Consider the following 25,920-nt stretch of genomic DNA (forward strand, 5'->3'; position numbering starts at 1 on the left):
TGTCACTCAGTCCATTCACAGTAGTTTGGGTAGGACAGTCCATAGTAATCTTTACGGTGCCACCTTGTATTCTGGTTTGCTTGACTGGCATGAGACTTTATATTCCACGAGTATCTCCTTCGTGAATAGTCTTCTCCAGGGGGCCCAGGAGGAGGAAGATAGCCTCTTTGGTAAACATTCTGATTCTGTGGAAATTTTCTTAAGCAAAACAATTTAGAAGATTTTTAAAAAATATACAATGTTTTATAAAATACAGATATTTAGTTCTACCATTTTCTGCCTGCTGCCACCATCTCTCCAACCTGACTTAATCTTTTCTTACAGCAGCAATGTATATGTGTGTATCTCACAACTTCCTCAACAGTGCAGCTGTCATGGGAGGGTTGTTTGGGCTGTTTCCACATCCTGGCTACTGTACACTGCAATATACATTAAGTTTGCATATATATTTTTGTTTTGGGGTGGGGGATAGAGCCAAGGGTGGAATTATGGGTGATATGGGAGCTTTATTCTTCCCTTTTTTGAGTAATCTCCATACTTTTTTCCATAGAGGTCGAAACAGACAACATTCCCACCAACAATGAATGAGGAATCCTTTTTCACTGCATCCAATGGTCATTGGAATCTTTTTAACATAAGCTGTTCTCACTGGTGTAAGATGACATCTGTCATTTTGACTTGCATTTCCCTGATGATAAACACTTTTTCATATGCCTACTGGCCATCTACATGTCTTCTTCAGGAAACTGTCTATCCATCTCTCCCATTTTTGATGGGATTATTGTTTTGAGATTGTTGCTGAGCTTTATGAATGTTTTATGTATCTTGGATGTTAGCCCTTTATCTGATATACTGTGTGTAAATATAAAAATAGAAATTTTGAGAGGATAAATATCTTGCCTTATAGCTCATAGCAGATGAATGGCAGAGCCAAGAAGCAAATCGGTTGCACTCTTAGCCTCTATACTGGACTGCCTTCATCAAAACCTGTTGCTATGGGCCAGAGCAACAGTACAGTGGGTTGGTTATTTGCCTTGCACACAGCTGACCCAGGTTCAATCTGCATCACCCCATATGGTCCCCCAAGCCTGCCAGTAGTGATACCTGAGTGCAGAGTAAGAAGCACTGAGCACTAAGTCCTGAACACTGCCAAATGTGCTTACCCCCAAGAGAAAACTGTTACATAAATAGGCAAATTAATTTGCAAAGCAAGCAAATGCCTGTTCACTGTACTGGGGTGTTTGTCTGTTTCGTTTTGGAGCCATACCTGGCAATGCTCAAGAGATACTCTTGATGGTGCTTGGGGGACTATATAGGATTCCAGAGATCAAACCCAGGTAAGCCCCGTGCAAGGCAAACACCCTACCTGCTGTACTTTTGGCTCTGGCCTAAGGGTTTTTAAAAAAATTTCCAAATTAGAGTTAATCCTGTAATTTAAACTTTTTTTTGGGGGGGGGGGGTCACACCTGGCGACACACAGGGGTTATTCCTGGCTCTGCACTCAGGAATTACCCCTGGCTGTGCTCAGGGGGACCATATGGGATGCTGGGAATTGAACCCGGGTTGGCCACATACAAGGCAAATGCCCTACCCACTATGCTATTGCTCCAGCCCCTAATCTTAACATTCTTACCAAATTTCTCTAATGGAATATACTATTTCCATTATAATCTGTCCTTACTCTTTAGGTATCAACATTCATTACCTATTCTGAAAACTAACACTATTAATATGGCCTAAAAACAGAAGGTCCTTTCTGGGTAATCATGTCAAATTGTTGTTCTACTCTGAGCTCTGAATGGGTGAAAAATGTCTAGGTTCTTTTCCCAAATTGCTTCTGAAAAGTCATACACTGCAAAATACTGACCAGACAGTACCTCCTGATTAACACTGATCATCATGAAATGTTAATTCTTCACCATTATCATAATGTATGTGAACTAACTTATAAAATTATTATCTATTTCAATCTTCAAAAAAGGGAAAGCAGAAATACCTTGCTGACTCCTGGAAATCTTGGGTGTGGCTGTGGAAATACGGAGTAGGTACTGAGTAACCATAAGCCTGATGTGGGTTATACATGGGTCTTTGTTTAGGAGGCTTATGCGTGGTATGTACTGGTTCTGCCATATGTGCTGAGTTTTCATAACCTCTTGATCTGGATACACTGGAATCCCAATTCCTTAAAGAAAAAATTTCCACACAATTGAACCGGTTTCCAAAGTTCATGGTCAATCTAGTGAACACAGCCCATGAAAGTAGCAATCGTATCCTCCCACCGTCTGTATTTGTTTAGATTTTCCTATCTTAGGTAGATAAGAAAAATTAAGTTAAACAATATAAAAATATATCTTCCTAACCATATACAGAATGTGACTTACTTTCTGATAGGACCATTCTGAAGGTCTTCAATGTAGTTTTGTCTTTCTAAGCAATGTCCCCGGCACCTATTGAATACTAAGTAGTGGATGAACTGTTAGACATAACTAGTCTTTCCCAAAGTGGGTGACACCGCCACAGGGGTGGGGTAGGTGAAGGCACAGAACTGAAATGACTGGGGTGCTGGTGGTGGTAAGAGCTCTGGGTGCAATGGGAGTGGGGGTAATTTGTTAGCTTAAAAGACACAGATTCCCAGGTAGTGTCCTGAGTAGTTTTATTTTTTCAGAAGTGGTTATAGGCCAAGAAAGTTTGGAAATCTCAGAAGTAACAGCAAGAAACATGTCTTCCACAGAGAAAACAGATAAATGCTATTCAAAGCAGATCAAAATCTATTATGCTAAATATTATTTGGAAAATGATTATATCAAATCAAACCAATTACAAACCATTTTTTTTTTAACTTGAGAAATTTACAGACATTTCTACCTTAAAGTTTTATGGAAGAGGAAAACAGTAATAAGCTCATACTCACATTCAATTGCATCATCTGGCCTCATGCCTTCGACATCAATCAAATATCTAACAATGCAACATAAATGAAAAAGAATCATTTATACTTACAAGGGCCTGGATGCCCCCGATTTCCCTCCCCAAATGTCCCTATCTGGTTAATACTTACTCAAATATCTCTACAGAAATCTTTTCTAATCTCAACAATAAGGTACAGTTCTCCATATTCAACATGCTCTCAGTTTATGCTCCTTAGTCCCTGACAGAGTTTAACTGCATATACCTTGTATGATTCTTTTTTTTTTTTTTGCGTCACACCTGGCACTGCACAGGGGTTACTCCTGGCTCTGCACTCAGGAATCACGCCAGCAGTGCAAGGCAAATGCCCTACCTGCTGTGCTATCACTCCTGCCCCAATACACATATTCTTACATCTACATTTTCTTTTATCTTAGGGGGTGGGGGTATCCCTGGCAGTGCTCAAGGCTCACTCAGTATATCTGCATTATCTAATTTGAAAATGTATACTAATCTTAATCCTGTATTAAGTTCCTTCCCACATGTGAGTTACTGTTCCTCTCTCTTCTACTTTCCAATAAACTTTTCTACCTTTTCTTTTTTTTTTTTTTTTTTGCCCACAATCAGCACTGCTCAGGGGTGTTACTCCTGGCTACGCACTCAGGAATCACTCCTGGCAGTCCTCAGGGGACCATATAGGATATTGGAGATCTAACCTGGGCCGGCCACATGCAAAGCTGTACTATCACTCCAGTCCTTAAGCTTTTCTACTTAAGAAAAATAATGAATAATTAACAAAGATGTGTACTAAACTAGCAAGGATGGTAACCTCCAGGTGGTGGGCGAGATTGCTTTCTACCTCATATATTTCACTAATGCCTACATGGTTTGCAGTAGCTAAAATTATGACTGTCAAGAGAAAACAACTCTAATATAGTCTATTTCTTGGAGTCAGCAACTCACCTGCAGATGAGGTAGCCAGTTCTGTTTAGACCATGGGTACAGTGAACACCAATAAGTTTGTCTATAAAACAGTGAACAGAGATTTAAGTAGACATGCAAGAAGTTGCACAATTTTCTAAAGGGTAAGATTTATAAGTTACAATACTTCCATTATTTTGGAAAGGAGTAACACTGATAAGGTTTGCGTGTTTCAGGAACATACTAGCAAAAGAATTACCTTTCTTACAATGAAAATTTATCACTGCTAGCTCTCAATATGCAATGGTGTATACTACTGCAGGCCTGTTGTGGCAATAATAGCTAAAACAATACTGTGACAAACCCGTTTGTTTGTCCTTGAGGAAGAGGAGTGTGGGGAGAGGGGGGGATCCAGCAGTTGGGACACACCCAGCAATTCTCAAGGGCTACTCCTGGCACTTCTGGATGTGCTAGTGATGAAATCTGGGTTGGCTACATGCAAAGCAAGAATCTGATCCCTTGTCTCTCCAGCCCAAACTGATTTATCTTAATAGAACATACCCCTCACTATTTGACTTAATTAGAGAAAAGGGGAGTGGCGAGGGGAAAAGGGTGGTCACAAGAAGAATGAGCCTTGTTTCTGGGCCAAACAAATATAAAATCTTCACTTTTAATACTGATAATTAAAAAGTATTACTTTTGCTTTCCAAGACACTTCTGTTCCTCTCATTTGCTGCTTTTCACATGCCATAGGTTTATATGCCTTGAGAACTACCCATGTAAATACTATTTATAATTTATTTTACAATGAAAAAGCAAGGCTTAAAGATGGTAAATTATACAATAGGTAAAAAGAACAAAGGTTCAAACCTAAGATTATTTTTGTTTTGTTTTTCGGTTTTCAAGTCACATTCAGTGATGCTCTTTCCTGGCTCTCTGCTCAGGGGTCACGCCAGGCATGGTTCGGGGACCACTGGAGTACCAGGGATCAAATCTGGGTCAGCTGCATGTGCCTTGTTGTACTTGGTCTCTAGCCCTAAACCTAAGACTTTTCTGTTTCATAGTATTTGTTAGTCCATCATTTAAAAAAAAAGACTGTAGGGGCTGGAGCGATAGCACAGCAGGTAGGGCGTTTGCCTTGCACGCAGCCAACCCGGGTTCGATTCCCAGCATCCCATATGTCCCCCGAGCACTGCCAGGAGTAATTCCTGAGTGTAAAGCCAGGAGTAACCCCTGAGCATTGCCGGGTGTTACACCAAAAGAAAAACAAAAAAACCCAGCAACATTGTAACAAATAAATTAACTTGTTGGCAATTATTTAATTATAGCTGAGATTACATGTTTTAAAGAACATTAATGTTCACAGAAGGTTGAACTAGCACCAACCAGCCCAGTAAATCCTTAATGACTGTAGTAACACCATTGTCAGATACAATAATTATTACAAATTGACTTATTGATCTAGGTTTTGATAATTCCATTTGCACTTGTGTTGTAACAAACAATATGAAGTAAGTCTGTTTGCGTCTGCTAAGGCTAGGATGTGGGCAGGAAACTGGGGACAATGGTGGCAGGAAGGTCACTAGTGGTGTTGGACCATTTAATGTCTGAAACAACTGGAGTTCGAACAATTTAGTAAATCATAGTCTTACAATAAAAAGTTTTCAAATTTTTAAATAAAATGTTTAATGAAATAGAATATTTATGGTTTATGTACAGTTCCTACACCTACTACCAAAGTGCCCAACACTCTCCACCAATGTCCTTCAATTACTTCCAGCCCAGGTCGTCTTTCTTCCCTCCAGTCCTCATACCTCATATATACCAAGAGTAGCGCATCACATTTGATAGGGTTTAAAGCAGAAAGCAACCAATCTTAGGGGGAAATCTATTTTTATGTATATATGTATAGATATATATGCATAGATGTATGTATATATACATATACATATGTAAATGCACACAAGGCTCACCCTTTAACAATATGTTAGTGATCTCTTATAGAAGGGTTTAATGGACCCTGGGTGAAATGCAACAATCTTCACATGCTTTCCTCTACGGAAATTTTTTTAGAGCATTTTCAGCTGTTTATTCATAACAAACAATACAAAATAAATTATTTTGGTTCTGCTTTGGGCAGGGGTTGGGGTTCAGGATGTAAACATCTGAAATATGTTGGTGGGAAGATGTAATGATGGTGGGATTAGTGTTCGAATATTAAATGTAATCAAATATTGTGAACTGCTTTATAAAAATAAAATAAAATCAATAAATAAAAGAGAGAACATGCGTCTCTCCAGAGTAGAAAAAACTAGTAAAGAGACAAGCAAGTGAGACATGTATTCAAGAAAAAATACATGCTTGAAGAGCAGGCCTGGTTTGTATTTCTTAATAAAACCACTTTCTGAAGTCAATTATTTGTGATCAAAGGAAGAACTGGTCCACATAATTGGTGGTGGGGAGGATTTGGAAGGGAGGGGTGTTGCGGCCCTTGGGGAAGGAGGTGGGTACACTGGTGATGGACGTACTGTTGGAATTGTGTGCATGAGAAACCATCAAGAATAGTACTGTAAGTCTCAGAATCTCAATCGATAAAAATTTTTATTAAAAATTAAAACAAATTTCAAACCTAAAAATAAAATGGTTTGTGACCACAAAAAAGGAAAAAAAAACACTACTCTATTTGTATTACCTTACATTTCCACCTCAGCATTTTAAAGTACAACAGGCCTCATATCATACTAGTAAAAATCCCCAACTCCATACAAAATGCATGACTAAGGAGGGCAGGTTAAAACAAACAAAACATAACTCACCGTTGTCTTTATTTTCTTTCAAAAACCCATTAACAGCACGTTTGAATTCTGAAATAGTTTTATCATCAGGCACCTGATGTCCCATTGTAAAAATTTTCAAGTAAGGAATAGTTTCTGGCAAATCCTATAAAGCAAAGTGATGAAAATACAGTATTTCATTTGAAGGAAAATACTTAAAAATAATAAAAGCCAGAATATAAACCAAGAAATCCTAATAAAATCTAGTTAGTAGGACTACAATTCTGATAATACTTTTTTTCCCCAAACGTGCTTCAATCAGAAATAGTACTTGATTTTCATTACAACTGCAGAACAGATAGTCAAGAGGCATACAAAACCAAAATCAAAGTTCCTGTGAATGAGAAACAGATAGCTACAACTAAAAATTACGTAACTGTCATTGTCATCCCATTGCTCATTGATTTGCTCGAGCGGGCACCAGTAACGTCTCCATTGTGAGACTTGTTGTTACTGTTTTTGGCATATTGAATACGCCACGGGTAGCTTGCCAGGCTCTGCCGTGCGGGTGAGATACTCTCGGTAGCTTGCTGGCTAGGGGCGAGGAATTGAACTCGGATTAGCCGTGTGCAAGGCAAATGCCCTACCGCTGTGATACCGCTCCAGCCCAAACATTATATAATTAGTTTTTCTTAATATCCTACATTTCAAAGGCAATAATTCAAAAAGGGAGTCAATAAGGCTCCTTTTTTTTAAAAAAAAATATTTTATTGAATCACCGTGAGATATTTACAAGCTTTCATGTTTGGGTTACAATCACACAATGATCAAACACCCATCCCTCCACCAGTGCACATTCCCCACCATCAATATCCCGGGTATATTCCCCCTTTCCCGCCCTCCCCCTGCCTCTATGGCAGACAACATTCCCCATACTCTCTCTCTACTTTTGGGCATTATGGCTTGCAACACAGATACTGAGAGGTCATCATGTTTGGTCCATTATCTATTTTCAATGCACATCTCCCATCCCGACTGGTTCCTCCAGCCATCATTTTCTTAGTGATCCCTTCTCTATTCTATCTGAATAAGGTTCCTTTTATGACTGAAATAGCTGTAAATAGAGAAACTTAGATTTGAATTGTGACAGCAAATATCAGGTACTACCAAAAACTGGTTTTCTTGGATAGAAAAGACAAGCGATCAAGTGAAAATTCAATAGTTTTAAATTAATCCCCAAGGATTGGTATGAACCTGTATTTTATACTAAAAACAAGATGCAATTATATTTTATATTAAAAACACTGTCCTTGCTTTGACCACTAAAAGAGCCTAGGAAAAATGTCTTCCAAATATCAACTCCTAGCACTTCAACTGAATCTCACTTAAACAGAAATGCCCTTTTTTTTTTTTTTAAGCTTTTTGGGTCACACCTGGCGATGCACAGGGGTTATTCCTGGCTCTGCACTCAGGAATTACTCCTGGCGGTGCTCAGGGGACCATATAGGATGCTGGGATTTGAACCCGGGTTGGCCATGTGCAAGGCAAACGCCCTACCCGCTGTGCTATCGCTCCAGCCCCCAGAAATGCCATTTCTGTTTAAAGTTCCTTGGATTAGAGATACAGCTCAAATGACAGAGAATGAAAAAAAAAAATCTGTTCCATGGGGAAATACTCTGGGGTAGGAAATGCATTTATTAAATGGCCCTACAAAATTTGTGTGACATTCAAATAGCAAAAATAATGATCCAAGACTATTAGGGTCATGTCAAAAGTTCTACTGGGGCTGGGGGCCGAAGTGCTAGTACAGCGGGGAGGGCCTTCTATCCCAGACATCCCAAATGGTCCCCTGAGCACCAGCAGGAGTGATTCCTGAGTGCAGAGCTGGGAGTAACCCCTGAGCATTGCCAGGTATGATCCAAAAAGCCAAAAAAAAAAAGTTCTACTGGGTCACACATGGCTGTGCTCAGGGATCACACTCCTGGAGGTGCTCAGGATATCACACAGGTTGTAGATTAAACGGGGTTGGTTGCTTACAAGGTACTTTACCTCTGTGCTGTCTCTTGGAGCCGTCTGCCAAAATATTAACAGCCCAACTCATGGTCTCAGCTTGATATTGGCATAGCAATTATAAATGTATAATTAAAAAAGCCAAGGGCTCCATTTTTATTTTTTTATCTATTACCCATTAAAGACCAAGTTTCATTTTAGCGTAACTGTTGAAGTATTAATAATCATTGTTAGAAGAATGTCTCCAGATTAAAGGGTCTACTTGCCTCTGGTTTATAATAACGCTGAGTATATGTTAAATCAATAATCAGTCCAAGTTCTTCATTCTGTTCTTGGATTTTGTTAAAAAGATCCAAGGGAGAAAAACGTTCTTCTGGAGCAAGTTTCTCTTGAAAGCTCTGTGTGAGAGAAAAAAAAGTAAGAATAAGTGTGTGCTTACAACCTTTTATTACTTATTAATTTAAGCCCTATGATGGTTACAATAAAACTTTCTGTAATTTGCAAACAATATTACCATCCTTAAGTCCAGTGATAGCAGAGGGAAGAAAATAAGCTCATTTCTGTGTCTATTTGTTCTGTTTTGGTCTCTGAACCATACTGTAAACTCCCAGAAGTAATGGACAACATTTATTTATTTATTTGCTTTTGGGGGTCATTCCTGGCAATGCTCAGGGGTTACTCCTGGCTCTGCACTCAGGAATTACTTCCGGCAGTGCTTGGGGGACCATATGGGATGCTGGGGATTGAACCCGGGTCAGCCGCGTGCAAGGCAAATGCTCTCCCCACTGTACTATCGCTCTGGCCCCCCAACATAGATTTTTTTCAGTACTCTATCTATAGTGGATAGAGTGGACTACCCACTACAGGTAGTAGTGGACTCCAGTGGAATGTCTGCAAATAGGAATTTGATGTAATTCAAGGAGAAAAGGGAGAGAGAGGGGACACTTGGCAGTGCTTAGGGATCATTCCTGGCAATGGCTCGTGGGACCATATGGGGTGCTGGGGATAGAAGCCAGGTTGGTCACGTGCAAGGCAAGTACTTACCTTCCGTACTATCATTCTGACCTGTATAAATAAAAATTTAAAGCAATAGCTTGAGACAATCTTCCTGAGAGTGACTGCTGTTTCCTGCCTCAACAGTGCTTAGAGTGGGCTGGCACTCTTTCCACACGTGACTGCTCAGAGCAACCATTAGTCACCTCAGGTCATTTGGGCCACCCCAGGCCTTCACCACTGCCACTCTAGCACAGTCACCTAACATTTCTTCAGCTGCTGCCACAACAACCAAGTCCCCATCAGGTGTGCTGGAACTACCACCAGGGCTTGAAGACCACCATCAACTGCCAGGTCGACCTGGAGCGCTATGCGTCCCGAGCCAACCTGTCCCTATCTTATTTTGACCAAGACAATGTGGCTTTTACTTTGGAATCTGTCAAAGAGCTTCATCCCCCCTCTCCTGAGGAGAGGGAACACACTGAGAAATTGATGATGCTGCAGAAACAATGAGATGGCAAGGTCGTCCTTCAGGGTCATCTAGACCAGATTGAGAGGACTGTGGTAATGGGCTGAATGCACTACAGTGTGTGTGACATAAGGATAAAGTATAAATCTGTCACTACTGGAACTATACGTAGTGGCCACACACAAAAATGAACATTTGTGAGACCTCATCAAGATACACCTGAATAAAAAGGTGAAATCCATCAAAGAGCTAGGTGAGTACTATGAACCAACCTGCTCCAGATGGGGGCCCAAAATGTCTTTGATTAGTACAGACTGGGACACTTGACAATGAAAGCTAAGCCTTACGCTGGCTTTTAATAGCTACAGGAATGACTTCCTGGTCACACATACTGGGCTTGCCATTACTTTTTCTGCAAGTTGTATTTGCACCGGTCCTTCAGAGAAAGTAATTTGATATCTCCACCCCTCAAAGTCTCAAAGACCCACTCACACAAGCACACAGGTGTGTATATGCATGCTCTCCAAGCCTGCGTTCTCCCTTGAACTGTATCTCACTTGCTTGTCTCTTTGCTTGCTTATTTCACCACTCTTTTTTTTTTTTTTGCTTTTTGGGTCACACCCGGCGATGCACAGGGGTTACTCCTGGCTCTGCACTCAGGAATTACCCCTGGTAGTGCTCAGGGGACCATATGGGATGCTGGGAATCGAACCTGGGTCGGCTGCGTGCAAGGCAAACGCCCTACCCGCTGTGCTATTGCTCCAGCCCCTTATTTCACTCTTGAACACATTTCCTCTCTCCCTCTCCTCACATAGGTTTGTGGTTTTTGTTTTTGTCTTTTTTTTTTTCTTTTTGCAGGGGGAAGGTGGGTGGTGTTGGGTCACACCGGGCAGTGCTCAGGGTTCTAAACTCAGGGATCACTCCTGGCAGGCTTGAGGGACCACAGGGGTGTCAGAAATTGAATCTGGTTGCCCACTTGCAAGGCAAATACCCTACTCACTGTACTCTCTCTCAGGCTCCAACTCTCACACCTTTTTTTTTTTGCTTTTCGGGTCACACCCAGCCATGCTCAGGGGTTACTCCTGGCTCTACACTCAGGAATTACTCCTGGCAGTGCTGGGGGACCATATGGGATGCTGGGAATCGAACCCGGGTCGGCCGCGTGCAAGGCAAATGCCCTACCTGCTGTGCTATCGCTCCAGCCCCTCTCACAACTTTTTAAGCAAGTTTCAATCAATAAAAGCTACCTTGCTTCAATAATAATAATAATGATAGTTATTATTATTATATTATTAGACCAGGTGCTCAGGAAAACCAAGAGAAAAGTAGAATATTCCCACTTGCATCCTCTCTCACAAAACACAGCTTTCTCTACCAACATTCAACATCAGTGTGGTTCATTTGTTATAATCAATGAACAAATACTGACTTATCATTATCAACTAAAAACTACTACCTACATTATGAGTCACTCTTTGTACTGAGCATTAGTGGGTGTGACCAAAGTAGAATGACATTTTTTCTACCTTGGAGTATACCATACACAACTGTTTCACGCCCTAAAACCCGCCCTATGTTCTATGAACTGGGGCAGACTCCTATGGATTAATATAGCTGATAGGGCTAGATGACCGCCTTACACGATTCTTTTTCAAAAATTTCATTACTATTTAAACTTCTTTTTTTCTAAATGAGTTTTAGAATCAGTCTAACTCTGAAAAAATCCTATTTGAGATGATATTCACTTATAAATTAACTTAGATTTATAATGTTAGCTCTTTCAAAATGGAATGTTGAAAAATGTTTGAAGAGTTAATTAAAATAAAACACACAGGGCTGGGGATGCAACTAAGCAGCAGAGCAGATGCCAAGCATGTGAAAGGCCCTGGCTTCTTGTGGGCACCACTAAAAAATTAAATTAAGCACACAATTTTTCCGGTCAGTTTCTTGAAGACTAGAGCTAAGGGATCAATTATCATCTCTATGATGATATAGTGATGTAAACAATAATTAACCTTAGGGAACTAGGTCACAAACCCTTATGGGATTCTTCCTTGATTAACCCTGTTATAATTATAAATAATAATAATTGAATGCTATGATTTCTTGCGACACATCTGATGGCTGACATATTCTACTTTATACTGGAGTATGCTTTTAAGAAAAGGCTGTTAAGTACTAAGGATTATTTTTAAAATCTTGTTTTGCAGTGCCGGGGGATCAAACTGAGGACCTCATGCGTGCAAGGCAAGCAAGTGTTCTACTGCATTCCAAGCCCAAAGGCGAGTCTCTTCTTTGGGGGACTTCATTAAAACACACAGAAAACAATGCTAATTTCATTGCAACACCAGAGTATTTCATTTCCCTAATGCTATGTACCGTATAGCGATGGAAGAGTGGTTACAGAGCGTCGCAAATCCTTAAGCAATCCCAACACTAAGTGATCTGAGTATGGACAAAGAGGAGGCTTTTTCAGAATAACATCATACAGTGAAGATTTGTGACTGGACGGGGGACACTAAAGTTTTCCTGTCTTCTCACTTACTTTAAGGCTGAACTGGGACTCTTGTGGAACTTTAGGAATCCACTTTAGAAGCCATGGAGCACAGACTTGAGCATAATCATACAGAGGAGGGGAACACAGAACAAATTTCATAATTCAACAAAGATCCATTAAGTATTTATACATCAAATGAGGATGATACGTTTATTTTCCTCCACCAGCGTCCCCCGTTTTCCTTTCGCCCCCTCAGCCTGCCTCTGTGGCAGGTACTTTTGTCTTTTTCCTTTCCCTATTAGGCATGGTAGTCTACAATACTGTCATTGATAGAGTATCATGCATATCACTTAACCTCCTTTCAGCACCCAGTCCTGGTCCAGAGTGGTCACTTCTATCATCGTCATAGTGGTCCCTTCCTCACAGTGGTAAGCTACCAAGAACCAGTTCTGCTCTTCATTTTCACTGCCATCGTGCATTAGAAACCTTACAGCATTTCTTTATATCTTGAATGTGAGTTAGATCCCTCTCCCTTCCCCACAAATTTAATTGAATCTCCAAGGATAGTAAGTTTATCAAGTAAGTAAAATGTAATCTGTCTTACTTGGAAATAATAGCTACTAAGAGCTGTTTACTATTACAGAAACAACTCCTCTAAGGCAATATACGCCACCAAGATCAGACTATATTTGCAGTTCTTGCACTCATGGTGTAAGTATTTCTTTGTTTCTACTAGTCATGCCCAAATACATATTGAATATATTATGACATTATTTTATTTATTATTCATATAAAATATTGATTTTTTTCTTAAAACTAAGTATGGAAGCAGCTTATGAATTTTAGTACAGTACTATACTAAGAATTTCCTATTAAAAAGAAAAATGGAGAGTTACAGTTGAGTCTACAAGGTGAATTCAAATTCCTGAAAGGCTATTAAATTAATTTTGCTTACCTTTTTCAAAGGAACTTTGAAGGCAATGAAACGAGTACCAGGCATCCGCTGTCCAACTGGGAGATAGTCCTTCCACCTATTAACACAATTTTGGTTAGGCCAATTTTGTTAAGTATAGGAACCTTGAAAATGAATACCACAGCCCACACAGGTAATTCTTTTGTTTTTTTTGGTGTTCCACTTTTCAACCCCACCTTTACCTACTTATAGTACATAAAATGTATATTAATTTATAAAATGAAGAGCATTCACCTACATGTTTGTTTCCTCTTTCTGGTTCTCTATCTTGTAAACGGATATAGGGTCATAAAATACAAAGGTTTTAACAAATAAAGCTATTTAAAACTGGAGATGCCCTGAACTTCTGTGGCTTTAACGTCCAGGAAAACAGTCCCATTCGAAACACTAACGTGCCATCAATACATTCAGTGTTGACTAAAATTGCTTCAGTTTAAATGACCTCGGCTAATTGTAGTTCTCCTGTCATCAAATGTTATCAGTAGGGAACGTCAAAAATCATTTGCTTCTTTTCAAAGATTTGACCGAAATGGGGAGTGTGAACAGAAGTCACAGAAAAAAGCTGTGTTTGGGCTGATTTCTGCAAGAGGAGTCACAATTGAGCAGTTAATCCTGTCTATCTGTGGCATGGACTCTGAGGGCAAAAGGTGGCACAAGATGGGCCAGGAGAAGCAGAGGGGATGCTGGAGTTACTTCTTCTAATACAGGGCAGGGCAAGTTGCCTTTATTCCTAAAAACGGTGCTTCTGCTCAATGCCCCCCCCCCCCAACTAAACCTATTTAAAAGAAAAAGTCAGGGCTGGAGCGATAGCACAGCGGGTAGGGCGTTTGCCTTGCACGCGGCCGACCCGGGTTCGAATCCCAGCATCCCATATGGTCCCCTGAGCACCGCCAGGGGTGATTCCTGAGTGCATGAGCCAGGAGTGACCCCTGTGCATCGCTGGGTGTGACCCAAAAAGCAAAAATAAATAAATAAAAAGAAAAAGTCAGGTGAAAAATGAAGAGGGGAACAAGAGTGGACATACAACCTCTCTCATTGGGAGCCCTATCGCAAAACAACAGCAACAGTAACAACAGGAAGGAAACAACTGCCAAGGGATGCAAACAGAGAGGAACCATCGGATGCAAACGACAGCGGAAGAGAAGAGGAAGCAAAGGTCTCAAGGAGGAATGAGAGCTCTTCGCACTTCGCACGTCTGGAGGAAAGCCTGCAGAGTCAGCGCTTGCAAATCAAGAGGAAGATCTCCCCACGCAGGCCCCAGAGTAACTGCTGGGGCTACAAATTCGGGTTTCTGGACCCCGTGGGGTGGTGGGGGGGAGGGTCCTTCTCGCTCACAGCCGGGGCGAGCGGCTGAAGGGGTGCCCGCTCGCGGCCGAGCAGTCTTGCAAATCAGCGCCCCCGACAGCGGGCCGTCCCCTGGGGCTGTCCCGGGCCCGGACCCGGACCCAGCGCGGGGGCCCCAGTGACGGCCGCGGGGCGCGAGCGCTCCGGGCTCCCGGGCGCCGCGGCGGGTGGGTTACCTCTCGGGGACGTGGTTTCCGCCCTTCTTTTTAGCCGGGGACCGTCCCGAAAAGCCGCGCCCCTGACCCCAGCCGCCGCGGGAATGATGCCAATGGCTCATGTGGGCCCCGAGATGCCGCCCACCCGAGGCCAAGAGCGCCCGAGCTGCCAGTCTGGCGCCCCGAGTGCCACAACGCGCAGACCGGAAGAGCCGCGCTTAGCCCGCCCCCCTCAGGGCGCCCGGGCGCCCGGCCACCGCGCACGCGCCGTCGCCGGCACGGATGACGTCACCGCGGGGGAGGGCCGGCACGAGAAAGCGAATTCGTAAACACGCCTCTGGTGGCGACAGTGCCCTCCACAGGCGGCGGCCGGGAGCCACAGGTCGAAGACTTCGTGTCCCTAGGCTGAGAATTCAAAAATGCAAGATGCATTATAAAAAGCCCCACTTCCCCAGAATTTCTTGAGTCCTTACAGATATTTCCTGAGTTCTTGCAGATGTTTTACACTCACACATTGAAGCATATATTGTTTATATTTGTACATGTTTATATAGGTACATGTCCTGAACAAGCAGCTCACTGTGCACGTCTACCACTGATCTTTACCCCATCTATAGTATGAACATCTTTCAGGTGTTTTATAAATTGACTTATAGTGTTCTGTGAATTATAATTTACATAAACATCCTAAATATTAATGAACTTTTAGTTGTTTTCAGGCTGTTTGTATTTTTTAGTTTTTTGTCTTCTGTTGCAGACAGGCGGCACTGTGTATACAGTTGCATATAAATCCCAAGAAGCAGAATTGTTGGAAATAAGGATGTGCAAACTAAAATTTTGGAAATATACTACATAAGCTCAAAATAATATCAAACTTTACTCACACCCACAAAGGAATCTTTTTCTGGGGTTCATATATATGTTCACATGTCAGGGAATATAAAAAAAAAAACCCTGAGATTTAAGAGTGGAGCTTAAGTCTAAGATTTTAACTCAATATAAAACATAGATATGGATCTTTCGGAACAATTGAGTTCTACTACAAGTTGAACAGCAAAGGGCAGCATGTTCCATGGTAGGTCTGAAGTCAGATAGATAACTTAATTCCAGATGAAATCTTAAACAATTATAATAATGATTTTTTTATTATCTATATTTTAGATGATAATTTCTAAAAGTATATTATGTAAATTTATAGTACTCTTTACGGAACTGGGTAAAGTGAGAATCAGAAAGGTCAGAGCTATTAAATGTTTAAATTACTAAAAAAATATCGCTAACTTTCACATTTCTTTTTTGAGGGAGTGAACCCTCAAAATGTCAGGGGTTACTCCTGACTTTGTACTTAGGAATTACTTCTGTGCTCAGGGGACCATATGGGACCCCACGGATTCAACCCAGGTCCACCACATACAAGACAAGTGCCTTCCCTGTTGTACTATTCTTCTGGCCCCTACCTGACATTTCTTGGATAGTTAAATTTAAATTCACAAACATTTACAATTCTAAAAACATCCATGTATTAAAAATGGTTTAATTAGAGAAATGATATGGGGGGTGAGATGTGTAAGCACAGTTTTGTTTATAAACTTAGAATTAGGCACACATTCAAATTTGGTGCTAGATGGGGATATGACTTAAGTAAAGCCTCATATGTGAGGCTCTGGATTTGATCCCCAGCACAGCAAGTAAAACAAAAAAATATGTTGTGAAATGACAAAATATTCTTTTGGAATATTTTAAAAGTATCTAACCGGTCTTCAGTGGCTAAAAGTGAGTGGTACACATATCTATAATATGACAATATGTTCTTTTGCAATATTTTTAAAGCATCTCATCTGTCTGTAGTGGCTAAAAGTGAATGATGCAAACATCTATAATATGACAATATATGAAAAGTGATGTAATTCTTTTAGAAACTATAAAGGCTATATACATACCAATCTGCTATAAGACACAAGCTTGGGGTGAGAACAAACTCAGTCCTACGTAACATAAAAAAATCCAGACCTAGAAAAGAACATAAAAAGGAGAAAGGAAAATCTCTTTCACAAATAGTTGGGAAAACAGGGATAGCAAAGCAATAAAACTGGATCATGCACAAGAGTCAACTCAAAATGGACTAAAGATTGGGTTGTTATATGGGAAGCCACAAAACATCTTGAAGAAAAAAGGCAAAGCCTGCCATGATATTTGTTTCGATGATATCTTTGAAGATACAATTCCATTGATAAGAAAAACAAAAGCAAAAATAAACAAATAAAATTATATTAAACTAAAAGTCTTTCACATAGTAAAATAAATGCAATTAAAACAAAAAGATATCATAGGGGTGAAAGCAAATATCTGTATGCTGTACATCTAACAAGGACCAATAGCTAAAACAACAAAAAACAACCCACTCAATCAAAAAAAGTGAGACAAGCTAAATCAACATTCCACTAAGGAATAAAAGCAGATGGTCAATAAGCACAAAGAATAGAGAGATAATACAGGAGGTGTGATGCTTGCTTTGCATGTGGTTGATCCCAGCTTAATTCCTGGCAACCCAAGCACCACCAGGTGCTGCATCTCTGAAAAACCAAAATGAGACAAAATGCAGGCATCCAAGATAATTATTGTTACATGTAAGTACCAAAACTATGACCTATCACCTCAAACTTGTAAGTAGAATACGTATATTAACAAGGCCAGAAACAGTCAGGGTTAATTCACCACATTGCCTTTTCACAGACTCCTTTATAAATTTCTCCATAGATTCTTTCAGGTCAAATAATTTGTGACACTTCTTAATAATTATTTTAAAACATGGAATGTGTCTGACAATGTTGAATTCCTTAAGAGTATGACAAGGATTGGGGCCTGGAGTGATAGCACAGCGGGTAGGGCGCTTGCCTTGCACGCAACCGAACTGGGTTCGAATCCTAGCTTCCCATATGGTCCCCTGAGCACCACCAGGAGTGATTCCTGAATACATGAGCCTGGAGTGACCCCTGTGCATCTCCGGGTGTGACCCCCCTAAAAAAATATGACAAGGAGGGGGGCTGGAGTGATAGCACAGCGGGTAGGGCGTTTGCCTTCCATGTGGCCAATCCAGGTTCGATTCCCAGCATCCCATATGGTCCCCTGAGCACTGCCAGGGTTGATTCCTGAGTGCAGAGCCAGGAGTTACCTTTGTGCATCGCCAGGTGTGACCCAAAAAGCAAAAAAAAAAAAACCAGAAAGAATATGACACGGAAGGAACAAGACATGTGAAGTGGAGCAAGGAAAGCCTCTTCAACAAATGGTGCTGGCAAAACTGGACAACCACATGCAAAAAATTGGGCTTAGACCTCAACCTAACACCATGCACAAAAGTCAGATCAAAACGGATTAAAGACCTCAACATCAGACCACAATCCATAAGGTACATTGAAGACAAGGTCGGCAAAACCCTCCACAATATTGAAACTAAAGGTATCTTCAAAGATGACACACAACTGAGCAACCAAGTGGAAACAGAGAAAAACAAATGGAACTATATTAAACTAAGAAGCTTCTGCACCACAAAAGATACAGTGACCAGAATACAAAAGCAATCTACAGAATGGGAAAGGATATTCACCCAATAGCCATCTGATAAGGGGTTGACATCAAGGGTATATAAGGCACTGGTTGAACTCTACAAGAAAAAAAAATCTAACCCCATCAAAAAATGGGGCGAAGAAATGAACAGAAACTTTCTCAAGGAAGAAATATGAAAGGCTAAAAGGCACATGAAAAAATGTTCTTCATCACTAATCGTCAGAAAGATGCAGATCAAAACAACTATGAGATACCAGCTCACACCGCAGAGACTGGCACACATCCAAAAGAACAAAAGCAACTGGTGTTGGCGAGGATGTGGGGAGAAAGGAGCCCTCCTACACTGCTGGTGGGAATGCCGACTGGTTCAGTCCTTTTGGAAAACAATATGGTCACTTCTTAAAAAGTTAGATATTGAGCTCCCATTTGACCCAGCAATATCACTTCTGGGAATATATCCCTGAGAGGCAAAAAAGTACAGTCGAAATGACATCTATACCTGTATGTTCATCGTAGCACTGTTTACAATAGCCAGAATCTGGAAAAATACCTGAATGCCCAAGAACAGATGACTGGTACTTTGGTACATCTACGTAATGGAATACTATGCAGCTGTTAGAAAAGATGAAGTCATGGACATTGCATAAAGTGGATCAATATAGAAAGTATCATGCTAAGTGAAATGAGTCAGAAAGAAAGAGACATACATAGAAAGATTGCACTCATCTGTGAAATATAAAATAACAGAGTAGGAGACTAATACCCAAGAATAGTAGAAATAAGTACTAGGGGGTTGGCTCCATGGCTTGAAAGCTGGCCGCATATCCTGGGGGAAAAGGCAGCTCAGATAGAGAGGGAACACCAAGAAAATGTGGTTGGACATCCCACGTGGGAAGGGAGATGCGTGCTGAAAGTAGACTAGAGACTGAACACGGTGGCCACTCAATACCCCTATTGCAAACAACAACACCCAAAAGGAGAGAGAGAGAGAACAAAAGGGAATACCCTGCCACAGAGGTGGGGTGGGATGGGGGGAGATGGGATTTGGGGGTGGGAGGGATACTTGGGTTCACTGGTGGTGGAGAATGGACACTGGTGGAGGGATGGGTTCTCGAACATTGTATGAGGTAAACACAAGCACGAAAATGTGTAAATATGTAACTGCACCCTCACAGTGATTCACTAATTTAAAAAATAAATAAAAAAGAATATGACAAGGAAAAAACAGGTAAGCACATCTGATTGCTTAAAAGAAATCTATGTTTAGAAATGTGGCTGAGTGGCAGAGCATAATCCTTTCATGCCTGAGGCCCTGCATGTGATCCCTGATGCAACAAAATAAATAGATATGAAGTCTATAGCCTACAAACATGCCAATGAATGAGATAGTATAATATAAAAAGGTAAGAAAAGCATATTGAAGATTATTCTCTAGCATATAGGAATCATGCCAATTGCGGTATCATCTCATTAACTATACATATATATTTATGTCTATATTACAACTGTATATAAACATATGAGCTTGTTTCTCATTAAAAACAAAAACCAGAGCTGAGGAAGACAGCTCAGAGGCTGGAGAGTGTGCGTTGCATGCTGGAGATCTGAGTTATGCCCCTCACTGCATGGTGTGCCAGCACTGCCAGGAATGAGCCTCAAGTACCAAGCGGGAACTAGTCTGAGAACTTCCAGGTTTGGTTCCCAAACCAAACCAAATCCCCACAAATCTTTTATTCCCCTAGTGCTCTTGCACCTTGCTTGTTCCCTATTCTGTTCTCATGTTCCCTTCTTTCTCTGTTCTCTTCAGTTGCGTGGCTTTGCACCCAAGCCTGACAGAATTCTAGACACTCAAGATTCTTTGATGACTGTTTATAAGCATGAAAGTCAGGCTACAGTTACTGCTGTACTGGATACACTTAAGTAAAAATGAAAACAGATTTTATTTATACCCAAAGCCTTTTGCAGATAAAAGAATTTAAGAGGGCTGGAGAGGTGGCACAAAGGTTAAGGAGTTTGCCCTGCATCCTGCCCATCCTTGCTCAATCCTAGACACCACATAAAGTCCCCCAGGGATCACCAAGGACCACCAGGGATCACTCTGAACACAAAGCCAGGAGTAGCCTCTGAACATAGCCTAGTGAGGCCCAACACCTCCCACGGAAAACAAATTTTAAAAAGAGTTGGCAGGGGTTGGAGCAATAGCACAGCAGGTAGAGCATTTGCCTTGCATGCAGCCAACTCGGGTTCCATTCCCAGCATCCCATATGGTCCCCGAGCATCACATGAGTAGTTCCTGAGTGCATGAGGAGTAGTTCCTGAGTGCATGAGCCAGGAGTAACCCCTGTGTATCGTCAGGTGTGACCAAAAAAGAGGGGGAAAAAAACAAGTTAAAAAGAGTTGGCAGGCAGATGCCTGTAGGGTGGTAGAAAATTACTAGCAAGAGAATTCACTGGAGGGTCAGAGAGATAGTACAGTGGGTAAGGCAGTTTGTCTTGTATGCGACTACTGGGATTGGATTTCTGGCATCACAGTACGGTGTCTCCTGAGCCTGTCAGGAATGATCCCTGAATGCTGGAGAACTAGGAGTAAGCCCTGAGCACAACTGGGAGGACTCAAAACAAAACAAAACAAAAAGATTCACAAAAAATTATATCCATGAGTGCAATAATGTAAGATCAAGAGGATGGAGAGAAAATATAGGAGTTAAGGCACATGCGTTTATGCACCTGACTCTCGTTTGGTCCAGGTGGCAGAGGTGCCCTGCTAAACTCACCAGGTATCCCTGGAAGCCCCCAAACATTGCTGGGATGACCCTGGTGGTCCCTAATACCACAGGACTTGAGTATCCCTGCAGTTTCAGACCCTTAAACGGCCGCCAAGTTGGACAATAATTGCCGGAAGTGACCCCTGGCCTGCCCCACGCACTTGGGAAGCCCTGAAGTCCTCCCATCCTCAGAGAAGAATTCAAGATCAAGCATCCCTCAGAAAGAATGCCTTTATTCTGTAGTCATTATTTCCCTCTCTTCGTTATAGAAAGGAAAGTAGAAAAGAGATAGAGGTTCAACCTGCCTCATTCAGAGCAGCTGAAGTAAGATCAGAATCAAGGAAAAGAAACAAAAAAGTCTTGGGCCACATCATGCTCCACAAATGCACTCAAGTGCACACAAAATCACTCTACAAGAAAGAACCCCTCATCCCTTCCAGTAGTGCGATGAACTTCACTAATGAGACTTCACTAATGACTGACACTTTCAGAACAATTCTAATTGTTCAACCTCAACCTAGATGTCCCTTTTCTCCCTCTGTAAAAATATCAGTTTTCTTTCATATATATTTAAAATACATTTCTATTTATAACTATATAACTGTATAATTTTAAGTGGAATGTATGTTATAATAAAGTATGGACATATAATTTAATTGTATTAAATATATAAAATATATCAGTAATAACAATGTTGTTGACAGTGCAATATAAATGATTAACTAGTAATTTTGCTGATTTATTAATGAAATATGTAAAATCATTAGTATAATAAGGAGTATTTCCCTAACATGAGAGTCTGAGGAAGGTGAAACTGTTATAACTGTCTTGTAGGATCCATCTCCCTAGCCTGCTTACTTCTATCTCTCTCTCTAGCCAATCCGGTCTCCTTCTTGGGAATCTGACCTCCTTATTGGCTAGCCTCTTCCTTTCAACTGCCTGCTTTATGACATCATTCTCCCACCAAACCTACCACCACCTGGTAGAATCTTGGGGTTCCCATGCAGTTGTTTGTAAACAAATTTGGATCATCGCAAGGGACCAGTGACCAATGACCAATCACCAGTCACTAGTCATCTGTACTGGACACTTGTGGTCTTCCACTTCAGTGTTCAGACGTACTCTAGTATAGTCTCCTCTTCTCACCTACCTTTCATCCATATTTCCTTTTCGCTGACCATGTCAGGTAAGTAATAATACTTTTAAAGGCTTTCCATTAGATTTCTCATCCTTAAACTGAATAGTCAAGTAAAAACAGCACGTAATAATGGAAGAAAGTATTCAACTAGAATTTTATAAGCCTCATTTTAGCTTGACTTTGACATTTGCTGTGTAATTTTAGACATTGACTCTCTTTCTCTCACAAAGTGTTTTTCCTCATTTATTACATTATATTTTAGACATACAATACCAAATACATGTTTATATATGAGTATTTATTCTGTGTTTCCTTTTCCTTTTAATAGTGATTTTTACATGTTATCCATGAAAAAAAAGTAAATCAGAGACACTATTTTGACAGAAACAGAACTGTAGGTGCTGTAGAAAACTGTTAGTAGATACCAGGATGTTTTCTCTGTAACCGTCTCTCCACTTGTATTTATACTGTAGTATTTTAAATTTAGTGCTATTCAAAAGTAATTATCATGTATCTTTGAGTTTTCTATCTACACTAGGTGATAAGAAAAACTGGGTTGTGGGGAAGGTGTGGAGTGCTGAGGGGTAGAGGCAAGTCCTCATAGGTAAGGAAGTTTAGGATCATTTTCATCAAGCATTGACCAACAGAAGCCAAGAAGTAGAAGACAATACGAGGGAGGATAAAATAGGAAATAATAATAGATAATATGGAGGGGAATTATCAAGGAAGGGGATACCGTTGGGGATAGAATGTTGGAGAGAACGAAAGATTTCAAATCAAAACAGAATGTATGCTAAATATGGTGAATTAAATATGCTGAGAGCAAGTCAAAGCAGTTTACTTTAATAAATGCCAGAATTAGAAAGTAAACTATGCCTCGAGTAGGGTACCAGTAGAAAAAGCAGTTTATCAGAAAGCCATCCTTGGTGGATTTTTTTTCTTATTGTCTCTTAGACTACAGTTGGCACTTGGCAGTATTGAATATAAACATGCTTCATTAATGATGCTTCCTATGAATAACTAATACTGGTTATCAGGGGGATGGAAGAAACATAATCTTTGATGTTTTTATTACATTCTAGTTTGTAAGCAACATCTATGCTCTGCCTGTTAAAATAAAGAATGATATCATCTAACCTGAATCAGGAGAATTGATTCTTTTGTGCGATGAGTAGGTTCCAGGTTAAGGCTGCTTGTCATCTTTACAAATATTTTCTTCCTAACATGAGAGCATTGTCATAACAGTCGACATTGGTTCTTAGATCCTAAGAAGAAATAAAAAAGTCAAGTCTCACATGTCTAACTACACATTCATGTCAGTTTTGTGGAGTCTGAGTTTTCCTACATTAAAAATATTTAAATTGGAATTTGGTGATCATTTATTAAACTTTGGGAAGGCATTATCCTGGTTTTGAAAAAAAAATTGAAATTTTTTGTGATTTTTGTTTTTTGGGTAATTTTTATTTTTGGCTTTTTGGGTCACATCCGGCAATTCACGGGGGTTACTCCTGGCTCATGCACTTGGGAATTACTCCTGAGTAATGAGTGCTCAGGGAACCATATGGGATTCTGGGAATCAAACCCAGGTTGGCAGCGTGCAAGGCAAATGCCCTACTCGCTGTGGTATCACTCCAGCCCGTGATCATTTTTTAAATGTGTTTTTCTGCTTCTGTGTGATTTACTGAAATCATTTGCTATGTTTAATACCTGCTGTTTGCTGGTTAATATTCAGAGGTATGAATGAGAATAGTAATTTCCTTGTAATTATTATATTTCTTTCCTCATTTTAAAAAATTTCCTCATTTTCCACATTTAAAATATATTTTTTTTCTCATTTAAAATATATTTTGGCTACCAAATATAATCACTTTTATTCTGATTTTCCACTTGTAATTTAAGTTACTGGTAAATCTTTTCTGTTTTATGGACTAGTGTGCACTCAAAAATCAGCTTCAATTTGATTTTTTGGTAACAGTTTTTGCGAAAAGTGAATACTATCTTCATATTGTATAATGGCACAATTTATTAAAAAAAAACTTATTGTACTGTATTCTTTGGTTTTGTTTTGGGACCACATCCAATGTGGCTCAGGGTTTACGCTTGGGTCTGCTCTCAATCACTTACTGTACTCTGCTGTGAGCCGCATAGCGCAGATCTCATTAATATCTATATACTTCTTTTTCAGTTCTGTGATACATATTTTTCATGAGTTTTTCTTTATCTTTATACTTCCTCTCCTGTAAATCACATGAAGTAGACAAATTTTATTCATGTATGTATTATTGTATTATTATTCTTAATTAGAGTTGTTAGCCTGGCAAGCTACCCACGGCATATGTGATATGCCAAAAACAGTAACAACAAGTCTCACAATGGAGATGTTACTGGTGCCTGCTGGATGTTACTGGTACCCGCTCAAGCAAATCAATGAACAAAGGACAGCAGTGCTACAGAGTTGTAACTACTTTGCAGATGAGCAACTTGAGACTCAGAATTTAAGTAACAATTCTCCTTCCAGATGCACTTCTTAAGAAAAACTCAAGTACTCATTTTTGAGGTAGGATCAGAAATCAGGGTAAGGTTGCTAAACTTCAATTCATCAACTAGATTGAGTCATATGTGAACTGTAGGTAAGAGATATGAACTGCACAAGCCAAATGAAAACCTGAAGATTACAATGGTAATAGTTGTAATGACTGAAAATGCATATGTTAGTGTAAGATATCTTTCTCCTAATTTCTGGAATTTAGTGATCAAGGCTGAATCCTGGCAAGAAAGTCCACATGCTTAGGTTCTCTAATCTGGTAATACATAAGAACAGAGCGATAATATAGGAGGAGATTTGCCTTGTATGCAGCCAATCCAGTTGGATCTCTGTCACTGCATACAGTCTCCTGAGTGCTACCAGGGGTCACTCCAGAGTATAGAGTCAGGAATAGCCCAATATCACTGCCAGGTATTGGTCCAAACTCTACCCCAACCCACACCCAGTAAAAATTATTGCAAAACTTAAACAAGTCTCTATGCCATCTCTGAGCCTCAGGTTTCATTCTTTTCCAATTAAATGTTAGTAATTCTCTTAGGACTCCCTGGTTTGAAAATGCTTCCATTCTAGGAAATAACCTATGAGTTCAATAGGCGAGCAAGCTACAGGTAGAGCTAGGGCAAGGAGAAACTAGCTGTAAGGAAGAAATCCATGTAAAAAAGATCACTGGAGGCTTCTATAGCTCTATTCTCACTTTGGGAGCACGGTGCCAAATACACAAAGTGCCAAAATGTTCCAGCCTTTCAACCACCCAAAATTGTGGACTTTTGGTAACTCATTTAACTGTTGGTATTAGAAGCTTCTCTATGCTTAAAACTTTAAGCTAATAATGTTCCTCTCAAACGTTGTAGGAGATTATCAGTCTC

The 25,920-nt window shown here is 40.4% G+C and overlaps 2 protein-coding genes across 3 annotated transcripts in view; one reads left to right on the top strand and one right to left on the bottom strand.

Moving 5' to 3' along the window:
* On the bottom strand, positions 1 to 15,513 carry DUSP11 (dual specificity phosphatase 11). Of its 2 annotated transcripts, XM_004609100.2 has the most exons (9): positions 15,065 to 15,513; positions 13,527 to 13,602; positions 8,879 to 9,010; positions 6,645 to 6,768; positions 3,871 to 3,931; positions 2,912 to 2,958; positions 2,382 to 2,457; positions 1,997 to 2,182; positions 1 to 198 (listed from the first exon to the last, which is right to left on the bottom strand). In XM_004609100.2, the coding sequence occupies exons 1-9, from the start codon at positions 15,163 to 15,165 to the stop codon at positions 3 to 5; spliced, it is 999 nt and encodes a 332-aa protein (XP_004609157.1). In that variant the 5' UTR covers positions 15,166 to 15,513; the 3' UTR covers positions 1 to 2. The 2 variants fall into 2 exon arrangements, with proteins under 2 accessions (XP_004609157.1, XP_054978883.1); XM_055122908.1 differs by lacking the exons at positions 13,527 to 13,602; positions 15,065 to 15,513 and adding an exon at positions 9,657 to 10,013.
* LOC129399918 (uncharacterized protein C2orf78-like) overlaps positions 15,178 to 25,920 on the top strand; it is a 14,550-nt gene continuing 3,807 nt past the window's right edge. Inside the window, exons 1-3 of the mRNA XM_055121341.1 lie at positions 15,178 to 15,368; positions 16,053 to 16,118; positions 22,481 to 22,557. Coding sequence (XP_054977316.1) covers positions 15,178 to 15,368; positions 16,053 to 16,118; positions 22,481 to 22,557 — 334 coding nt within the window. The remainder of the gene's footprint in view (positions 15,369 to 16,052; positions 16,119 to 22,480; positions 22,558 to 25,920) is intronic.

This window comes from Sorex araneus, chromosome X (genome assembly GCF_027595985.1).
Source record: "Sorex araneus isolate mSorAra2 chromosome X, mSorAra2.pri, whole genome shotgun sequence".
Classification (NCBI taxonomy): domain Eukaryota; kingdom Metazoa; phylum Chordata; class Mammalia; order Eulipotyphla; family Soricidae; genus Sorex; species Sorex araneus.